General features: G+C 43.0%; 1 protein-coding gene across 4 annotated transcripts in view; it reads left to right on the top strand.

Annotated features, from left to right (window-relative positions):
• The window catches only part of KIF3B (kinesin family member 3B), a 42,793-nt gene extending 29,179 nt beyond the window's left edge, over positions 1–13,614 (top strand). For 3 of the 4 annotated variants that reach the window (XM_032351011.1, XM_032351009.1, XM_032351010.1), the window contains 4 exons: positions 6,143–6,256; positions 6,846–6,951; positions 8,889–9,067; positions 9,955–13,614. In XM_032351011.1, the coding sequence (XP_032206902.1) occupies positions 6,143–6,256; positions 6,846–6,951; positions 8,889–9,067; positions 9,955–10,051 (496 nt within the window). In that variant the 3' untranslated portion in view covers positions 10,052–13,614. The remainder of the gene's footprint in view (positions 1–6,142; positions 6,257–6,845; positions 6,952–8,888; positions 9,068–9,954) is intronic. The other variant, XM_032351008.1, reaches the window with a different exon arrangement.
• Positions 13,615–14,423: the final 809 nt, after the last annotated feature.

Genomic DNA, 14,423 nt, shown 5'->3' with positions numbered 1-14,423 from the left:
GACCTTTTATGGCACCCTCAGCCACTTGCCAGGTAGTTTGTTGAGTAAGAAACGTGAGTCTAAAGGCAGGGCCCCTGCCTACTTCTCCCTACCTTGTCTGTTTTTTGTTTATTCTGAGAAAATCACTTTCTGTCTCTGGGTCCCATCTGTTAAGCAAACGACTTCACCAGATCTCTGAATTTCCTTCCATCCTACCTGCTGGAAGTTTTTAAAGGCTCCAGCCTCTATTGATAAGAGGGAATCTTTCTTAACTACAGTTTTCTGAGTGGTTTAATGAACATCCAAATGCCCCCCAACCCAGATTCATTGATAAACTACCTTTTGTCATTGTTCTTTCATAGAAATATTCTAAAATCTCATGTAATATTAACCTCGTGTTATCTTATTCCATGATTATAATGCTGTTTCAAAAAATGCTTTACTGGGGCACCTGGGTGGCTCAGTCATTAAGTGTCTGCTTTCGGCTCAGGTCATGATCCCAAGGACCTGGGTTCAAGCCCTGCATCGGGCTCCCTTCTCTGTGGGAAGCCTGCTTCTCCCTCTCCCACTCCTCCTGCTTGTGTTCCCTCTCTTGCGTGCTTGCTTTCTCTGTCAAATAAATAAACAAAAAATCTTTAAGAAAAAGTAAATAAAAAATGTTTTACTGAGATATAATTTACAGACCATACAATTCACCTATTTAAATTAGTATACAAGTCAGTGGGCACCTGGGTGGCTCAGTTGGTTAAGCATCCAGCTCTTGCTTTCAGCTCCGGTCATGATCTTTGGGTTGTGAACTTGTGTCCCATGTCAGACATTGGCACAGAGCCTGCTTAAGATTCTTTCTTCCTTTGCCCCTCCCTGCCCCATAAATTAAATAAATAGGTAAACAAATAAATATACAAGTCAGTTTTAAAAACATGTATTTGGGGGCATCTGGGTGGCTCAGTGGTTTAAGCCTCTGCCTTCAGCTCAGGTCATGATCTCAGGGTCCTGGGATCGAGCCCTGCATTAGGCTCTCTGCTCAGCAGAGAGCCTGCTTCCCTTCTCTCTCTGCCTCCCTCTCTGCCTACTTGTGATCTCTCTCTCTCTGTCAAATAAATAAATGAAAATCTTTAAAAAACAAACAAAACATATTTATAAAGTTGTAAAGCCATCACTACAATCTGATTTTTTAATTTTAATTTTAATTTTTTTATTTTTTAAAGATTTTATTTATTTATTTGACAAAGAACACAAGGGCACAAGCAGGGGGGAGTGGCAGGCAGAGGGAGGGAGAAGCAGGCTCACTTCTTAACAAGGAGCTCAGTGCAGGACTTGATTTCAGGACCCTGGCATCATGACCTGAGCTGAAGGTGGACACTTAACCAACGAGCCACCCAGGCACCTCTACCACAATCTGATTTTAGAACTTTTTTTTGTGTCTCCCCGCCCCCCTCAAAGAAACCCTGTACCAGTTAGCAGTCATTCCGTATTACCCACCCCCCCTTCCAGCACTAAGTATCTACTAATCTACTTTCTGTCTCTATAAATTTGTCTATTCTGGACATTTCATATAAATGGAATCGTATAACATGGCCTTCTGTGACTGGTTTCTTTTGATTAACATGATGCTTCCAAGGATCCTCCATGTTGTAACATGTAAGGACTTCATTCTTTTTTATGGCTGAATGATACTGGGTTTTATGGATATACCATATAATTAATTCATTTATCATTTGATGGACATTTAGGTTGTTTCCTGTCTTTGACTATTATCAATAATGTTGCTGTGAACCTTCATGTACAAGTTTTTAAATGGATGTGTTTTCATTTCTCTGGGATATATATACCTAGGAGTGGAATTGCTTAGGTCATATGGTAACTCGGTATTTAAGTTTTGGAGGAATTGCCAAACTGTTTTCCAAAATGGCTGGATCATTTTATATTTCCACCACCAATTTTTCCATGTCCTGTTGACACTTGCAACTGTCTGTCCTTTTATTATATAGCCTTCCTCATGGGTGTGAAGGCTCTCATTGTGGTTTTGCTTTGCATTTCTCTAATGACTCATGATGGAATGTCTTTTCATGCGCTCTTGGACCATTTGCATATCTCCTTTGGAGAAATGTCTGTTCAAATCCTCTGCCCATTTAAAAATTGGGTAATTTATTGGGTCTTTTTATTATTGAGTTGTAAGAGTTCTTTGTATATTCTGGAGACAAGTCTCTTATCAGACACATGATTTGTAGATATTTTCTCAAATTCTGTGGGTTGTCTTTTCACTTTCTTTATGGTATTTTGTTTGCAGCACAAAAGATTTTAATTCTGAAGTAGTCCAATTTATATATAGTTTCTTTTGTTGCTTAAATTTTTGGTATTGTATCTAAATTTTCCTGTTCTGGATATTGCATATTAATTTATAATGGAATAATGTGACCACTGGTGGCTGACTTTTTTCACTTAGTATAATATAGTGTTTTCAAGGGTCATACATGTTGTAACACATATCAATATTTCATTCCTTTTCTTTTTTAATATTTTTTTTATTTGACAGAGAGAGATTACAAGTAGGCTGTCAGAGAGAGAGGGAGAAGCAGGCTCCCTGCTGAGTAGAGAGCCAGACGCAAGGCTGGATCCCAGGACCCTGGGATCATGACCTGAGCTGAAAGCAGAGGCTTAACCCACTGAGTCACCCAAGTGCCCCAATATTTCATTCTTTTTTTGTGGTTGAATAATATTGTATTGTATGACTATACCACATTTTATGTATCCATTCATCAGTTAATGGACCTTTGGGTTATTTCTATTAGCTATTATGAATAATACTGCTATGAAGATTCGTGTACAAGTTTTATTTTATTTTTTAAAATTTTATTTGTTTGTTTGATGGAGAGAGACACAGTGAAAGAGGAAACAAAAGCAGGGAGAGTGGGAAAGGGAGAAGTAGGCTTTGTACTGAGTAGGGAGCCTGATGTGGGGCTCGATCCCAGGACCCTGGGATCATGACCTGAGCCAAAGGCAGACACTTTACAACTGAGCCACTCAGGGGTCCCTGTGTACAAGTTTTATTCTGGACTTCTGTTTTCAGTTTTCTTAAGCCTCTTAGAGTCTTAAAGTCTGAGGTCTTACATTTAGGTCTGTGATCCATTTTGAGTTAACTTTTGTATATGGTCTGAAGTGCAGTTCCAAGTGCCTTCTGTTGCATGTGGATATCCAGTTGTCCCAGCACCATTTGTTGAAAGGGTCTTCTCTCATTGTCTTTGCATCTTATCAATTATAAATGGAAGGGTTTATTTCTGAACTCTCAATATTGTTCCATTGACCTGTTTGTCTTTATGCCAATACCACGCTGTCTTGACTACTACAGCTGTGTAATAAGTTTTGAAATGAGGAAGTATGAGTCCTCCAATTTTGTTGATCTTTTTCAAGATAGTTTTGGCTATTTGGAGTTTCTTGCATTTCCATATACTTTTTAAGGTCAGCTTGTCAATTTCTGTGAAAAAGCCAGCTGGGATTTTGTTAGGGACTGTGTTCAATCTATAGATCCAATTGGAGAGTACTGTCATCTTAACAGTTACGTGTTTTGGTCCATGAACATGGGATGGGATGTCTCTTTATTTTTTTAGATCTTCTCTAATTTTTGTCAAGAATGTTTTGTAGTTTTCAATAGCCAAGTCTTTGCACTTCTTTTGTTAAATATATACCTAAGTGGTTTTTTGCAATTATATATGGAATTGTTTTTCTTAGTTTTATTTTCAGAATATTTATTGCTAGTGTATAGAATCACAATTGATTTTTGTATACACAATTATATCTTTCCACCTAACAAAATTAGTGTTGTTTCTTACTATTATCTCATACCTTGCCCATATTCGGATTTTATGGGTTTGTTCATATTAATATCTATATGAAGACCACATATTGCATTTAGTTATTATTTCTCTTCAGCTTATTTTAATCTGGAGCAGTCCCTTTTCCTTTTAAAAACTTTTTTTGCAGTTGACTTTTTGAAAAGTGAGGTCAGCCTCTTGAAGCGTCTCACAGTCTGGATTTAACTGAAAGGTTTAATTGAAAGCTAGTTCAAAGCACTGGTTCTCAACCTTGGCTGCTCACTGAAATCATAGGAGGAGTTTTAAAAAGGCCCCACCCCAGAGCTTTTGACTTAATTGGTCCTTCAACTTTAGCAGGCACCAGATCATCTGAAGGGTTTGTTAAGTGCAGATTACTGGGTCCCAAACCCAGAGAGTCTGATTCAGTTCATCGGGCATGGAGCCTGAGAATTTGCATTTCTAGAAGATTCCAGTTGTTGCTCCTATTGGTTCTGTGAACACACTTTGAGAACCACTGGTCTCTCATGAGGTTTGGGCAAGATATTTTTCAGAACTCTGTAAGTGGTATTAACATGCAGCCTGGCTTAAGAACCACTGAGTTAACAGTTTCAACCAACAATAATTTGTCTGAAATTATTATTTCATTAGGGGTTACATAATACTGTTTTTCTCTATCAGTCCTTCCACAATATTTGCTGAAATTTTGCTTTTTTTTTTTTTTTTTAAGATTTTATTTATTTGACAGAGACAGACACAGTGAGAGAAGGAACACAAGCAGGGGAAGTGGGAGAGGGAGAAGCAGGCTTCCTGCTGAGTAGGGAGCCCGATGCTGGCTCGATCCCAGGACCCTGGGATCATGACCTGAGGACTTAACAACTGAGCCACCCATACGCCCCTTCTTTTCTTTTCTTTTCTTTTTTTTTTTTTAATATTTTATTTATTTATTTGACAGAGATCACAAGTAGGCAGAGAGGCAGGCAGAGAGAGAGAGGGAAGCAGGCTCCCCGCTGAGCAGAGAGCCCGATGTGGGGCTCGATCCCAGGACCCTGAGATCATGACCTGAGCTGAAGACATAGGCTTAACCCACTGAGCCACCAGGCATCCCCTTTTCTTTTCTTTTTTTTAAAGTAATTTCTACACCCAATGTGGGGCTTGAACTCACAACCCTGAGATCAAGAGTCACATGCTCTGCAGACTGAGCCAGCCAGATACGTCTAGCTAGAATTTTTCTTCAAAGAACCAAGTTTTAAATTTGGAAGGAGCTTTTATAATTAAAGGTATCCTCTTTCTAGGTATGTACACCTAGGAAAAAAAACAGAACAAAATATGCCAAAATATTAATAATAGCTATCTCTGGATAGTGAATGTAGTTGTATTTTTTACATTTCCTGCTGTATAAATAAGACTTTTAAAATCAGAAAAAAGCAAATATATGTCATAAAAATAATTTCTTAAATGTTTCAAATAAAATAAGTAGAAAATTTCATCTCTCTGAAATATTTTTCTCCTAGGGAAGCCATTTTCATGGCTTTAGCTCTTATTTATATTTTTTGAATAAACAGTGAGTCAGCTTCATTCTCATAGTCGGTACCCTACATGTCACTGGTGTTTGTTGTGTGTCTTTCCCACTTTAACACCCCTTTGGCATTGTTCTGTCCTGAGGCTTTGAAAGCGTGAATGCAGAGATGTGGGACAGCTGTCACCATGGAGAGACACAACCCAGTGGGTTCCAGTTTCATTGTTTGCTGTGTTCCCCAGCACTTCTCAGGCTGAGACTCTTCTCGGGAATGGTCCTTTATTCTCAGTGGTCTAAGGGGACTGAAATCCACTCAGTCTTGTCTTTTGTCCTGGCGACTAGCGTGGGAAGTTTTCTGCTTGGCCAACAATCCATGGGATTGGAAAAAGACTGTTTCACTTCTAATCTCTTTTTAGCATTTTGGAAATTAATGTGCTAGGTTGGGGGGGTACCAGTGGCCCCCTAAGAGACACTTCAGTTAGTGCGTTTGCACTCTGGTATAGGCCAGGCATGGCCACTTTTCTTCAGTCCATTCTTCTCCTCGAGCTGTCCCTCCTTGGCCAGAAGTGACCTCCCTAGAGTCTTGGGGCAGCCCGCTGTCAGCACCTGTCATATCTAAGAGGGCCACACCATTACCTCTCTGTCTCAGGCAGGGACTAAGCGTCATTCCTGTCCGTACCCCAGCTCTCTGCCCAATGGCCGGCCTGCAGGGCCTGCCCAAGAGGTACTTGTGGAGTGGCTTGACTCTTATCCAATGACTCCCACATGTAGGATAGCCAGTACCAGCTGTCTTCTTTGTCCACCTGTGTTCATTCATGATTGTGTGCTCTTACAGGCATCTTATTATTGAAAACTTCATCCCTCTAGAAGAAAAAAGTAAAATCATGAATAGATCCTTCTTCGATGAAGAGGAAGATCATTGGAAATTACATCCTATAACCAGACTGGAGTAAGTCACTATTCATTTTAAGGTGGGGAAGAGGGAGAAAAAATGGATAAGCTGGACTTGGCCCAAGGGGTATAGTAGGATGGTGCTGTTAGGAATTGGGGGACTATCACAGTGAATTCATGTCCTTTCCCAAGTTCCTGCATTCGCGCTTCCTCAGCTGTCATGGGAAGCATGCTAGGCCAAAGGGGGCAGTACCTGGGTAGGCGTCATATTGTATGGCCGTCTGATGCAGCGTTGATTTCCAGTCTACTTCTGGGTCTTGCTAGAATAGTGGAAAACGGTCTGCTAAGGATGTGGGGGTGGGGAACACTGACAGCTATGTCTTGTGCCTGCCATCTGAGAACTGGGTGATTACACCAGTCCCTTACAGCTTAAGAGATGCATGATGTCCACATTTGAATCAGAATGTGACTCAGAAAATATAAGCAGTTCCTGTCCCATTCACATGGTAGCCCTTAGTCCCGGGAGTTACTAGGTTCAGGCCTATTTAGATAGGCTCAGTGTCTTCTGAGAGCTGGTTCCACAGGACTGTCCTGGGACTGTGGAACACACTCCAGCCAGGGCTTTAACCACTGCAGTCCATTTCCAGGAATCAGCAGATGATGAAGCGACCAGTCTCAGCTGTGGGGTATAAGAGACCGTTGAGCCAACACGCAAGAATGTCCATGATGATTCGTCCAGAGGCCCGATATCGGGTGAGAAGATTGTCCTTGTGTTTCTCTCCTATCTCTTTTCAGGGAGTTTAGGTATATGTAAAGCCTCAGGCACCGTTCTGCAAAGTCACAGAGTATGTGTCCTGACTCTTTCCAGGGGTTCCTGAGGACATTTATATTAACATAATAATTATAATTGATAATAAACATACTAAGTAAAGAATAAATAAAAAGAACACATAATTATGAATAAGAAGGCAAAGTAGAATGAGATTTAGAAAATTAGCCTACAGAAGGAGGAGAGTACAAACATACTGTCAGTAATGGCCAAGAAACATCATCACCACAAAGCCTGAAAATGGCTCTGTGCAAAGGCTGGAGGGAATGCAGATGTGCAATGACGGGAGGTGGAGATGAGTTATAGAACCTTCGGTACTTCCGCTTAACAGGATGTGGGTCAGTCAGGTAGTTATTTTAAGTGACATAATTGAGGACTTTTTAAATGACCCAAACATATTTTGCAATAATCCCACTGTACGAACTGCTACACATAAGCACTTGCTGTATGCCGGGCATGTACTCAGCGCTTCTTGGCTTTCTCTGATTGAACGCTCCCACCTCCTCTCTGCCGTAGGTCCCATGGCTTAGTAGGTAGCTGGTAAGTGGATGGACCAGGAGACACAACTTACTGTTACGTTATAAAACAACTGGTACTGAAAGTTTACGTATGAATTAAATACGTGGACTGGTTATCTCTGGTTCATGGAAGTGCACTCAATTTAAGTTGCCTTCTTTTTGCTTATCTGTATTTTGTATCAGCAGGGAGCCTGTATCATTGATATCAAGATACAAGATACAAGCCTGTATCTTGAAAATTTTAAATTGTTTTTGAGTCTCCCTTAGCCGTCAGAGCAAAACAGATTGGGATTAATTAGTTGCTCAGGTGCTGTTCTTCCTGTTGCTGAGTTATTTAAAATAAAGGAAACAAAAGCAAAAAAGCTACATTAGGTGGGGTTTTCTGTCGTAGAAGGTGAATAATGTATTTGTGTCCTCAGAAGCATTTTCCTAGCAGTTTCAGAGGATGCATCTCTTGCCCATTATTTCAGGTCTCAGAACTAGAACATGATTTCAAAGCCTTCAAATCAGAACGTGTGGGTTTCCAAGGGGCTAACCTGATACAAAGGTAGAATTTAAAGCAGTGGCTTTCAGATGTTTTTAGCAACAGACACACTCCATTAAGAGAAAATTTAAGCAATGTCTCGGTATATAAAATTGATTGATGGAGCCAGTCCATCTCCCCACCTTCTCCCCGCAGTGGCCCTCCTGCCCCCTCTGGAGTTCTGGGGCTTGAACTCTACTGGGTAGGAGGAGCTGAAGGACGAGATGTGTACCGTGGGTGTTCTTCCCTCCACACACTCATTTCAGCGTGTAGGACCCAGGGAAAGGCCCACCACAGGCTGTCAGGTAAAGGAATCCAGCCACAAGGCCAGTTATGAGGCAGGGCTGGGTATGATAAAAGATAAATGTGGTTACAAGACACACACTGCCACACACCTTCCACATATATACTACCTGCCTGCCTCCTTCCCTCAGCAACCAAAATGTTCATCAGAGCCTCTGTGGGTGGTGAGGTTATCAGTAATTACCCTCTTCTTCTTTATACCTTTTTTTATTTTCACATTGTCTGCAGTCAATGGATTCTGCTTATTATTTTTCCCTGCTTATTCCCCTTAGAGTATAATATATATTCATTGTTTAAAAAAACATTTTTTTAAGGAAATAGAGGAAAGCCCAGAGAAGATAAAAACATCTGTGCACTCACCAGGAAAAAAGTTATAAATCTGTGTCATTACAGGCTCTTGGTAGGCTCCTAGTAGCAAGACATGTGCAGTTCTGTCTTTCGGAGGGGGGCAGGATTGCTTGTAGGCTCTGTGTCTGATCGGAGGCCAGCCTCACTGGTTATGGCTGTGCTTCTGCAGGCAGAGAACATCGTGCTGTTAGAGCTGGACATGCCCAGCCGAACCACCAGAGACTACGAGGGCCCCGCCATCGCTCCCAAAGTCCAGGCTGCACTGGATGCAGCCCTGCAGGACGAAGATGAGATACAGGTGGATGCATCATCCTTTGAAAGCACGACAAATAAGAAGTCCAAGGCCAGGTGAGTGGCTTTTGATGACCTGCAGTTAAACAGAACATGCTCAAACAAGGACAAACAAAGGTAGAGGTTTATCATGGAATGCTTTACAGAACACACCAGAAAATGCTGCCATATTACTCCTAGGTTTGTTCATTTATTCCACAAATATTTATGGCCCAGTCAAGTGTTGTGAACACCAGAATGGCTAAGGAATGTGTGTTCCCGTGAACTAGGGGACAGTTCTTTGGTCCCTGCCAGGTACTAGGCGGTTGTCAGTCCTTTGACAGAATGATCTTACTGTTTTCTGCAAAAACTTACGAGATAAATGTTATCATTAATCCCATTTATAAAATCTATAAAATAGGAAGACTGAGTCTTAGAGAATTTGAGAAAGTAGCCAAGTTCAAGGAAGTAAGTACAGAGCCAGGGTTCAAACCTAGGTGTATCTGAATCCACAGCCCAGACTCTGAGCCTCACTGCTGAATTTACCTCATTTAAATGACCTGTGAAATAACCAAGTACTTAATTTGGTGCTAAATTAGAAGTTCTGTCTTATTAAATTTTGGACTAGAGGCTTAAGGACAACAAATGGGAAAAAACCAAAAATGGAAGAAATTCCACCTGCAAACAGTACTTTCTACCAGAAAAGACAATCAAGATCTGATGTAAATGGAAGAACAGTTGCCAAGAAGCAGGTCCCTTCCCTGAGGTGTCACGCCTCGGTTGGCTGGTCACGTTGGCCATGCACAGAGGGTCAGGCTGTGCCGGTCTGGTGGTTTTATGGTGGAAAGTGTACTGGCGTTCAGGCCATTGAGGAAAGGCTAAGGCTACTTGGTGAGAAAGGAGTCTGATCTGTGTCAGGGACAGAGACGGGACATGACATGTAAACATGTGCTTGACTTTTGCAGGCCTAAAAGCGGAAGGAAGTCGGGATCCTCCTCCTCTTCCTCAGGAACCCCCGCATCTCAGCTTTATCCACAGTCTCGAGGACTGGTTCCCAAGTAAAGCCAGTTCCTCCTCTCCCAGGGTGTAAATAGCATTTGCCTTCTGAGAGAAGAGACGAGCAAAAACCTGCAGAGAGGACTTCAAGCCCAAACTCAGAACTGTGCCCCTGGGGAGAAGCGATGGCCTCTTTGCAGATTAACCATCGTAATCTGGTTGAAATGTGCCGGCACTCACCTGGCACGCAGCGACTCTGGGAAATGTCCTTTAATTAGCATCTCAGAAATGCATGGGTAAGGTAAAGTGTGATAGTTGAAGTGGAAAGCAAGGGAATGACCAGTGACCTTGCTTCCCTTCTCCCTTGCCTTCTCCTCTCCCTTCCCCCGCCCGCCCTCCCATTCCCCTCTCCTTATCTAGCCTGTTCTTTGTGCTGGGCTCCTTTCTTGTTGAACAACAGGGCAAAATCAGGAGTCACCTGAGCAGGACCAAGCCTTTGGAGCCTCAGGATAAAATGACAGTGAGACTCAAAAGTAAAAGCCCTAGAACTTGAATAGGTGCTTGTTCCTGTAGGTAGAATGAGAATTCTCATTTGGATCCAAGCCCCCGATAGGCTTGATGGGCCTTTGGGATCTGCTGAATAAGGGAAATGTTTCCCAAGCATGTTGGAAGCAATAGAAACAACATTCCCTTTGCCTCCTTGGAGAGTTTTAGGGGAACAGCTTCTTTAAAACCTTAAAACCATGACCATCCTTGTCTAAGACGTAAATCTGTAAGCTGATGCCATGTCCATACACTGTGTCACTTTACTCTTCATTTGTCACCATCTTTCCCCTTGCACACATCCTCTGAGCATCCCTGCCTCAGCCCATCCTCTGCCCGCACAGCTGCTCAGCCATGGGCCTGTTTTATGGGAAGAGGAAGGTTGGGTCTGCTTTCTCTGACCGGACAAGAGTTGGGAGAATGAGACGTACAGTGGCACTTTTGAATTCCCTGTCTGCAAAAGGGTGATAAGGCAGTGCAGACCCAGAGATGTGGACTCGGGGCAGTGGGAGAGGACGATAGAATGGATGGGAACGAAGGCGTCCTGCCTGCCTTCCGCAGGACCCTCACCTGAGGCCAGAACAGCGGCTCACTGCCGGCAGAGCCAAAGGTGGTGGCCCGGAATGTCCATGCAACTGAGTAGGCTCAGAGGAGAGAATTAGAAATTCCCGTTGACATAGACTAGTTTGGTTTTTAAGTTTTAGTTCTTCGTATTATTGAAATTCAAAGCTTCATTTTATGTTGGTCCTTAGGTGAATGTTACTCATTTCCCCCCCAAGAGAAGCTCAGAAGTGTGCGTGCGTGTGCAAGCACAGTGGTGCCTGTGTTCTTTGAGTGTGTCCATGTGTGTTTGTAAGAGAGAGACCAAGGACTTGCCCAGTTTTAGAAATACACTAATGTGCGGTTATTGCCTTTGTCTGTATTGAAGGCCCACTGAATGACGAATCCAGGCGGGAAGTGCTCCCATGTGAGTGTCTGAGTCCACGAGCCAAGCCTGAGGGCACAATAGGAGTCCCCAGGTCTGCCACACTGGTGCACCTTGCTGGCACGGTGCCCCAGGAAGATGGCGACTCAGGTGGGCCTTGAGTTATATTTTAACTCAGCTGCTGAGTTCCCAGGGCACATTTCTGGATCAGAACCCGTGGGAAAGAGGAGGTACCAAGTGCAATGTCTTAGCATTCTACAAATGGAGATCTGGCATCTGGCCCCTTATCTCCTTTTTAGTTACTGTTCTTTCTGAAACCTGGGGCCCTTTGCAGCAATTCCCAGAGCATAATGGAGCCTTTCCTCATCTTCCTTGGGATTAGACCCTGCTTCTTATTTATTACGAATTTACCTGTTTGAGTGGGAACCAAATGATGAGGTGGGTAGTCTGAGATGCTTATCTGCCAGCTACACCTGTCTCTTGCACCACATTCCCTCAAAGCTAGTCCGAATCCCATAGGCTGAAAATATTCACCTAGCACATCTGAGAACTGAACACTGCAGATAACACTGTACCTTAATACTGATATCTCGAGGTGGCTGTTCTGAGCAAGGGTGGTTGAGTGACCGTGGAACTTTTCTAAGAGGGCGAAGGAAGAAAGCCAAGTGGGCAGGCAGGATTATTAAAACAAGCTTGCCTTATGCACAGCTGTGTTCGTCTGGCAGTCTGTGAGCCCAGGTAGAACAGCTGTGAGGAGGTGGAGCTGTCCCTCCCCAAGCAGTCTCTGGTGCTTTTCTTCTCTCAAAATGGATCCGATAAATATTTGAGTAGAGCAGACAGGAGCATGTCTCACTGCTACCAGAAAGCTGCTGCTTTGGGCTCTGAATTGAGCCAAACACATGGAGGACCGACCTGGTTTTCATGTCTATAGTCATGCTAGAATGTTCCAAGCCATCTGAGGGTCTTCACGCAAGAGCAGCTAGTGAAGTCTGGAAGCAAGTCTGAACAGGATCTAAGAAGATCATCTGGGAGAAGGAGTTTGAGACTGTGTGCGACCCTTACCATGCCCCTTTTTGCTCTGATCAGTAAGAATGTATCTGGCTTCCTGTTTGAAAGTCACATGTCTCCCAGATCCCTGGATTCAGAACCCAAGGACACAAATTACAGGCATGAAGCACTTTCTGAAGACTCTGACCTAACATTGGATTGTTCCCCGTCGAATGCCTGCATGCTGCTTGAATTTTACCACTCGCACCTCCATGACCAAGGGCGTCAGAGAGTTCTGCAGTTCAGGCCCGGGCCACTCTCCGCTTTTCCTGTCTGACTCTTGTTAAGTCCTCCCTCACTGAATGTAGAATTGTTGCCAAGTTCTTGAGAAGCGTCGACTCCCCGCTAACATGGGATATCAGTTCTGCCTCACATTTCCGTATGGTCCAGGCTCATCGCAAACAACACCTTGGGCCATCTCAGCACCATCAGTGGATGAAAATGGGGCTATTAATAAGCCCTAAAAGCCATAATCAAAATGCTCAGAGGGAACTGGATAAGGACAGTGGGCCTGGCTGTTGCTACTGCACATGGTTTTGTCCAGTACTATTTGGCAATCTGCCCCCTCTCACCCCGCCCTTGTTTTCTTGAATGAAATGCTTTCGAGGTTGTTTATGAAGGGAGTGATCCTGGGGCAGGCAAGGGGCAGTGGGCTTTATGGCTCTTTGGAGTTACTGTTGATCTTGACCTTCTCTTTGGCTACCTTTAGACAAAGAATATGCCAATACTTGGGGCTCTAAGTTTTACAGTTGATATTTATTTGTATCATCTCTTTGTCTAGGAATGTAAAAGTGATTCTAAACTAAGATGTGTAATAAAAATCAATCAGATTTATTGTACCTACAAAAAGGTGTCCTCATAAATGACTAATGCTTTTGAAAATGACATGCTCATGGCCGACACACTGCCACTCTCTTTAAACATTTAAACTTCCAGGGAAAGGAGGGTGGGAATAGAAAATGAAGACTGAGTTGGAAGGCTGGCATTTAAAAAAAAAAAAAAAAAAAGATAGCAACAAGGTAAAGGGACATAAAATGAAGAAAGAGCGACAAATAAGTGCTTCTCATGTTTTTCCACAGAGGTTTTCCACAGGTAGACCTGGGTATCAGGTGTGGCATTTCTTTGAACTTCTGTTGTTTTGGGTTCAAAATTTCTTTTAAGTTTATTTCATATTATACTTTAAAATGTGGCCCTTTTTTAACACAAAAATATATGATGTTACTCACCATCAGGTAAAAAAGGAAATAACCGGAAATAGGCGACATGCTGCTCTCGTGGTCTCCCATACGCCCAGGGCTTTTGGTCTGTCCCCCTGGGGCTTGAGAAGAACGGGCACAGACCCTGGACTCTGAGCTGGGTTTGAGTTCTGATTCTGTTTGCTTTCTATTATGTGACTGTGAGGAATTCAGTTTACCTCTCAGAACCTTGGAGTCCTTGTCTATAAAATGGGACAGTAATCCCCACCTCACAGGGCCATTGCGAAGATTAATGATGTAGTTAAAACAACAGCACACAAGTGTGTGGACCATAGCAGCCATTTAAAAATGTGGTTATTGCTATGACCTGGCTCCGTGTTCAGAAGACACTAGGAATAGTTTGTATCCCAAGACACTAGAAGCTATGACTGGTCACACCATGTTTGGAAAATTCCAGGCCTTTCCAGAAAAGCTGCTAACTGCTTAACAAGTGTATGTGAAGTACCTATTATGTGCCACATTGTTCCGGGCACAGGGTATACAGATGTGAGCCACTCTGTCTCGGTCTCTGCCACACAGCTTGTCCTTAAATGAGGAGGGAGGCAGGATAAATGTTAACAGAGTGCACACCAGTGTACCATTACAAATTACGACAGATCCCATGAAATGTTATTACAGCATATTACAGGAGACTAAGAGGGTCCTAATCGGGATTGGGTGGGTAAGT

This window comes from Mustela erminea, chromosome 7 (genome assembly GCF_009829155.1).
Source record: "Mustela erminea isolate mMusErm1 chromosome 7, mMusErm1.Pri, whole genome shotgun sequence".
Taxonomy (NCBI): domain Eukaryota; kingdom Metazoa; phylum Chordata; class Mammalia; order Carnivora; family Mustelidae; genus Mustela; species Mustela erminea.
This window is presented reverse-complemented; position numbering and strand designations above follow the sequence as displayed.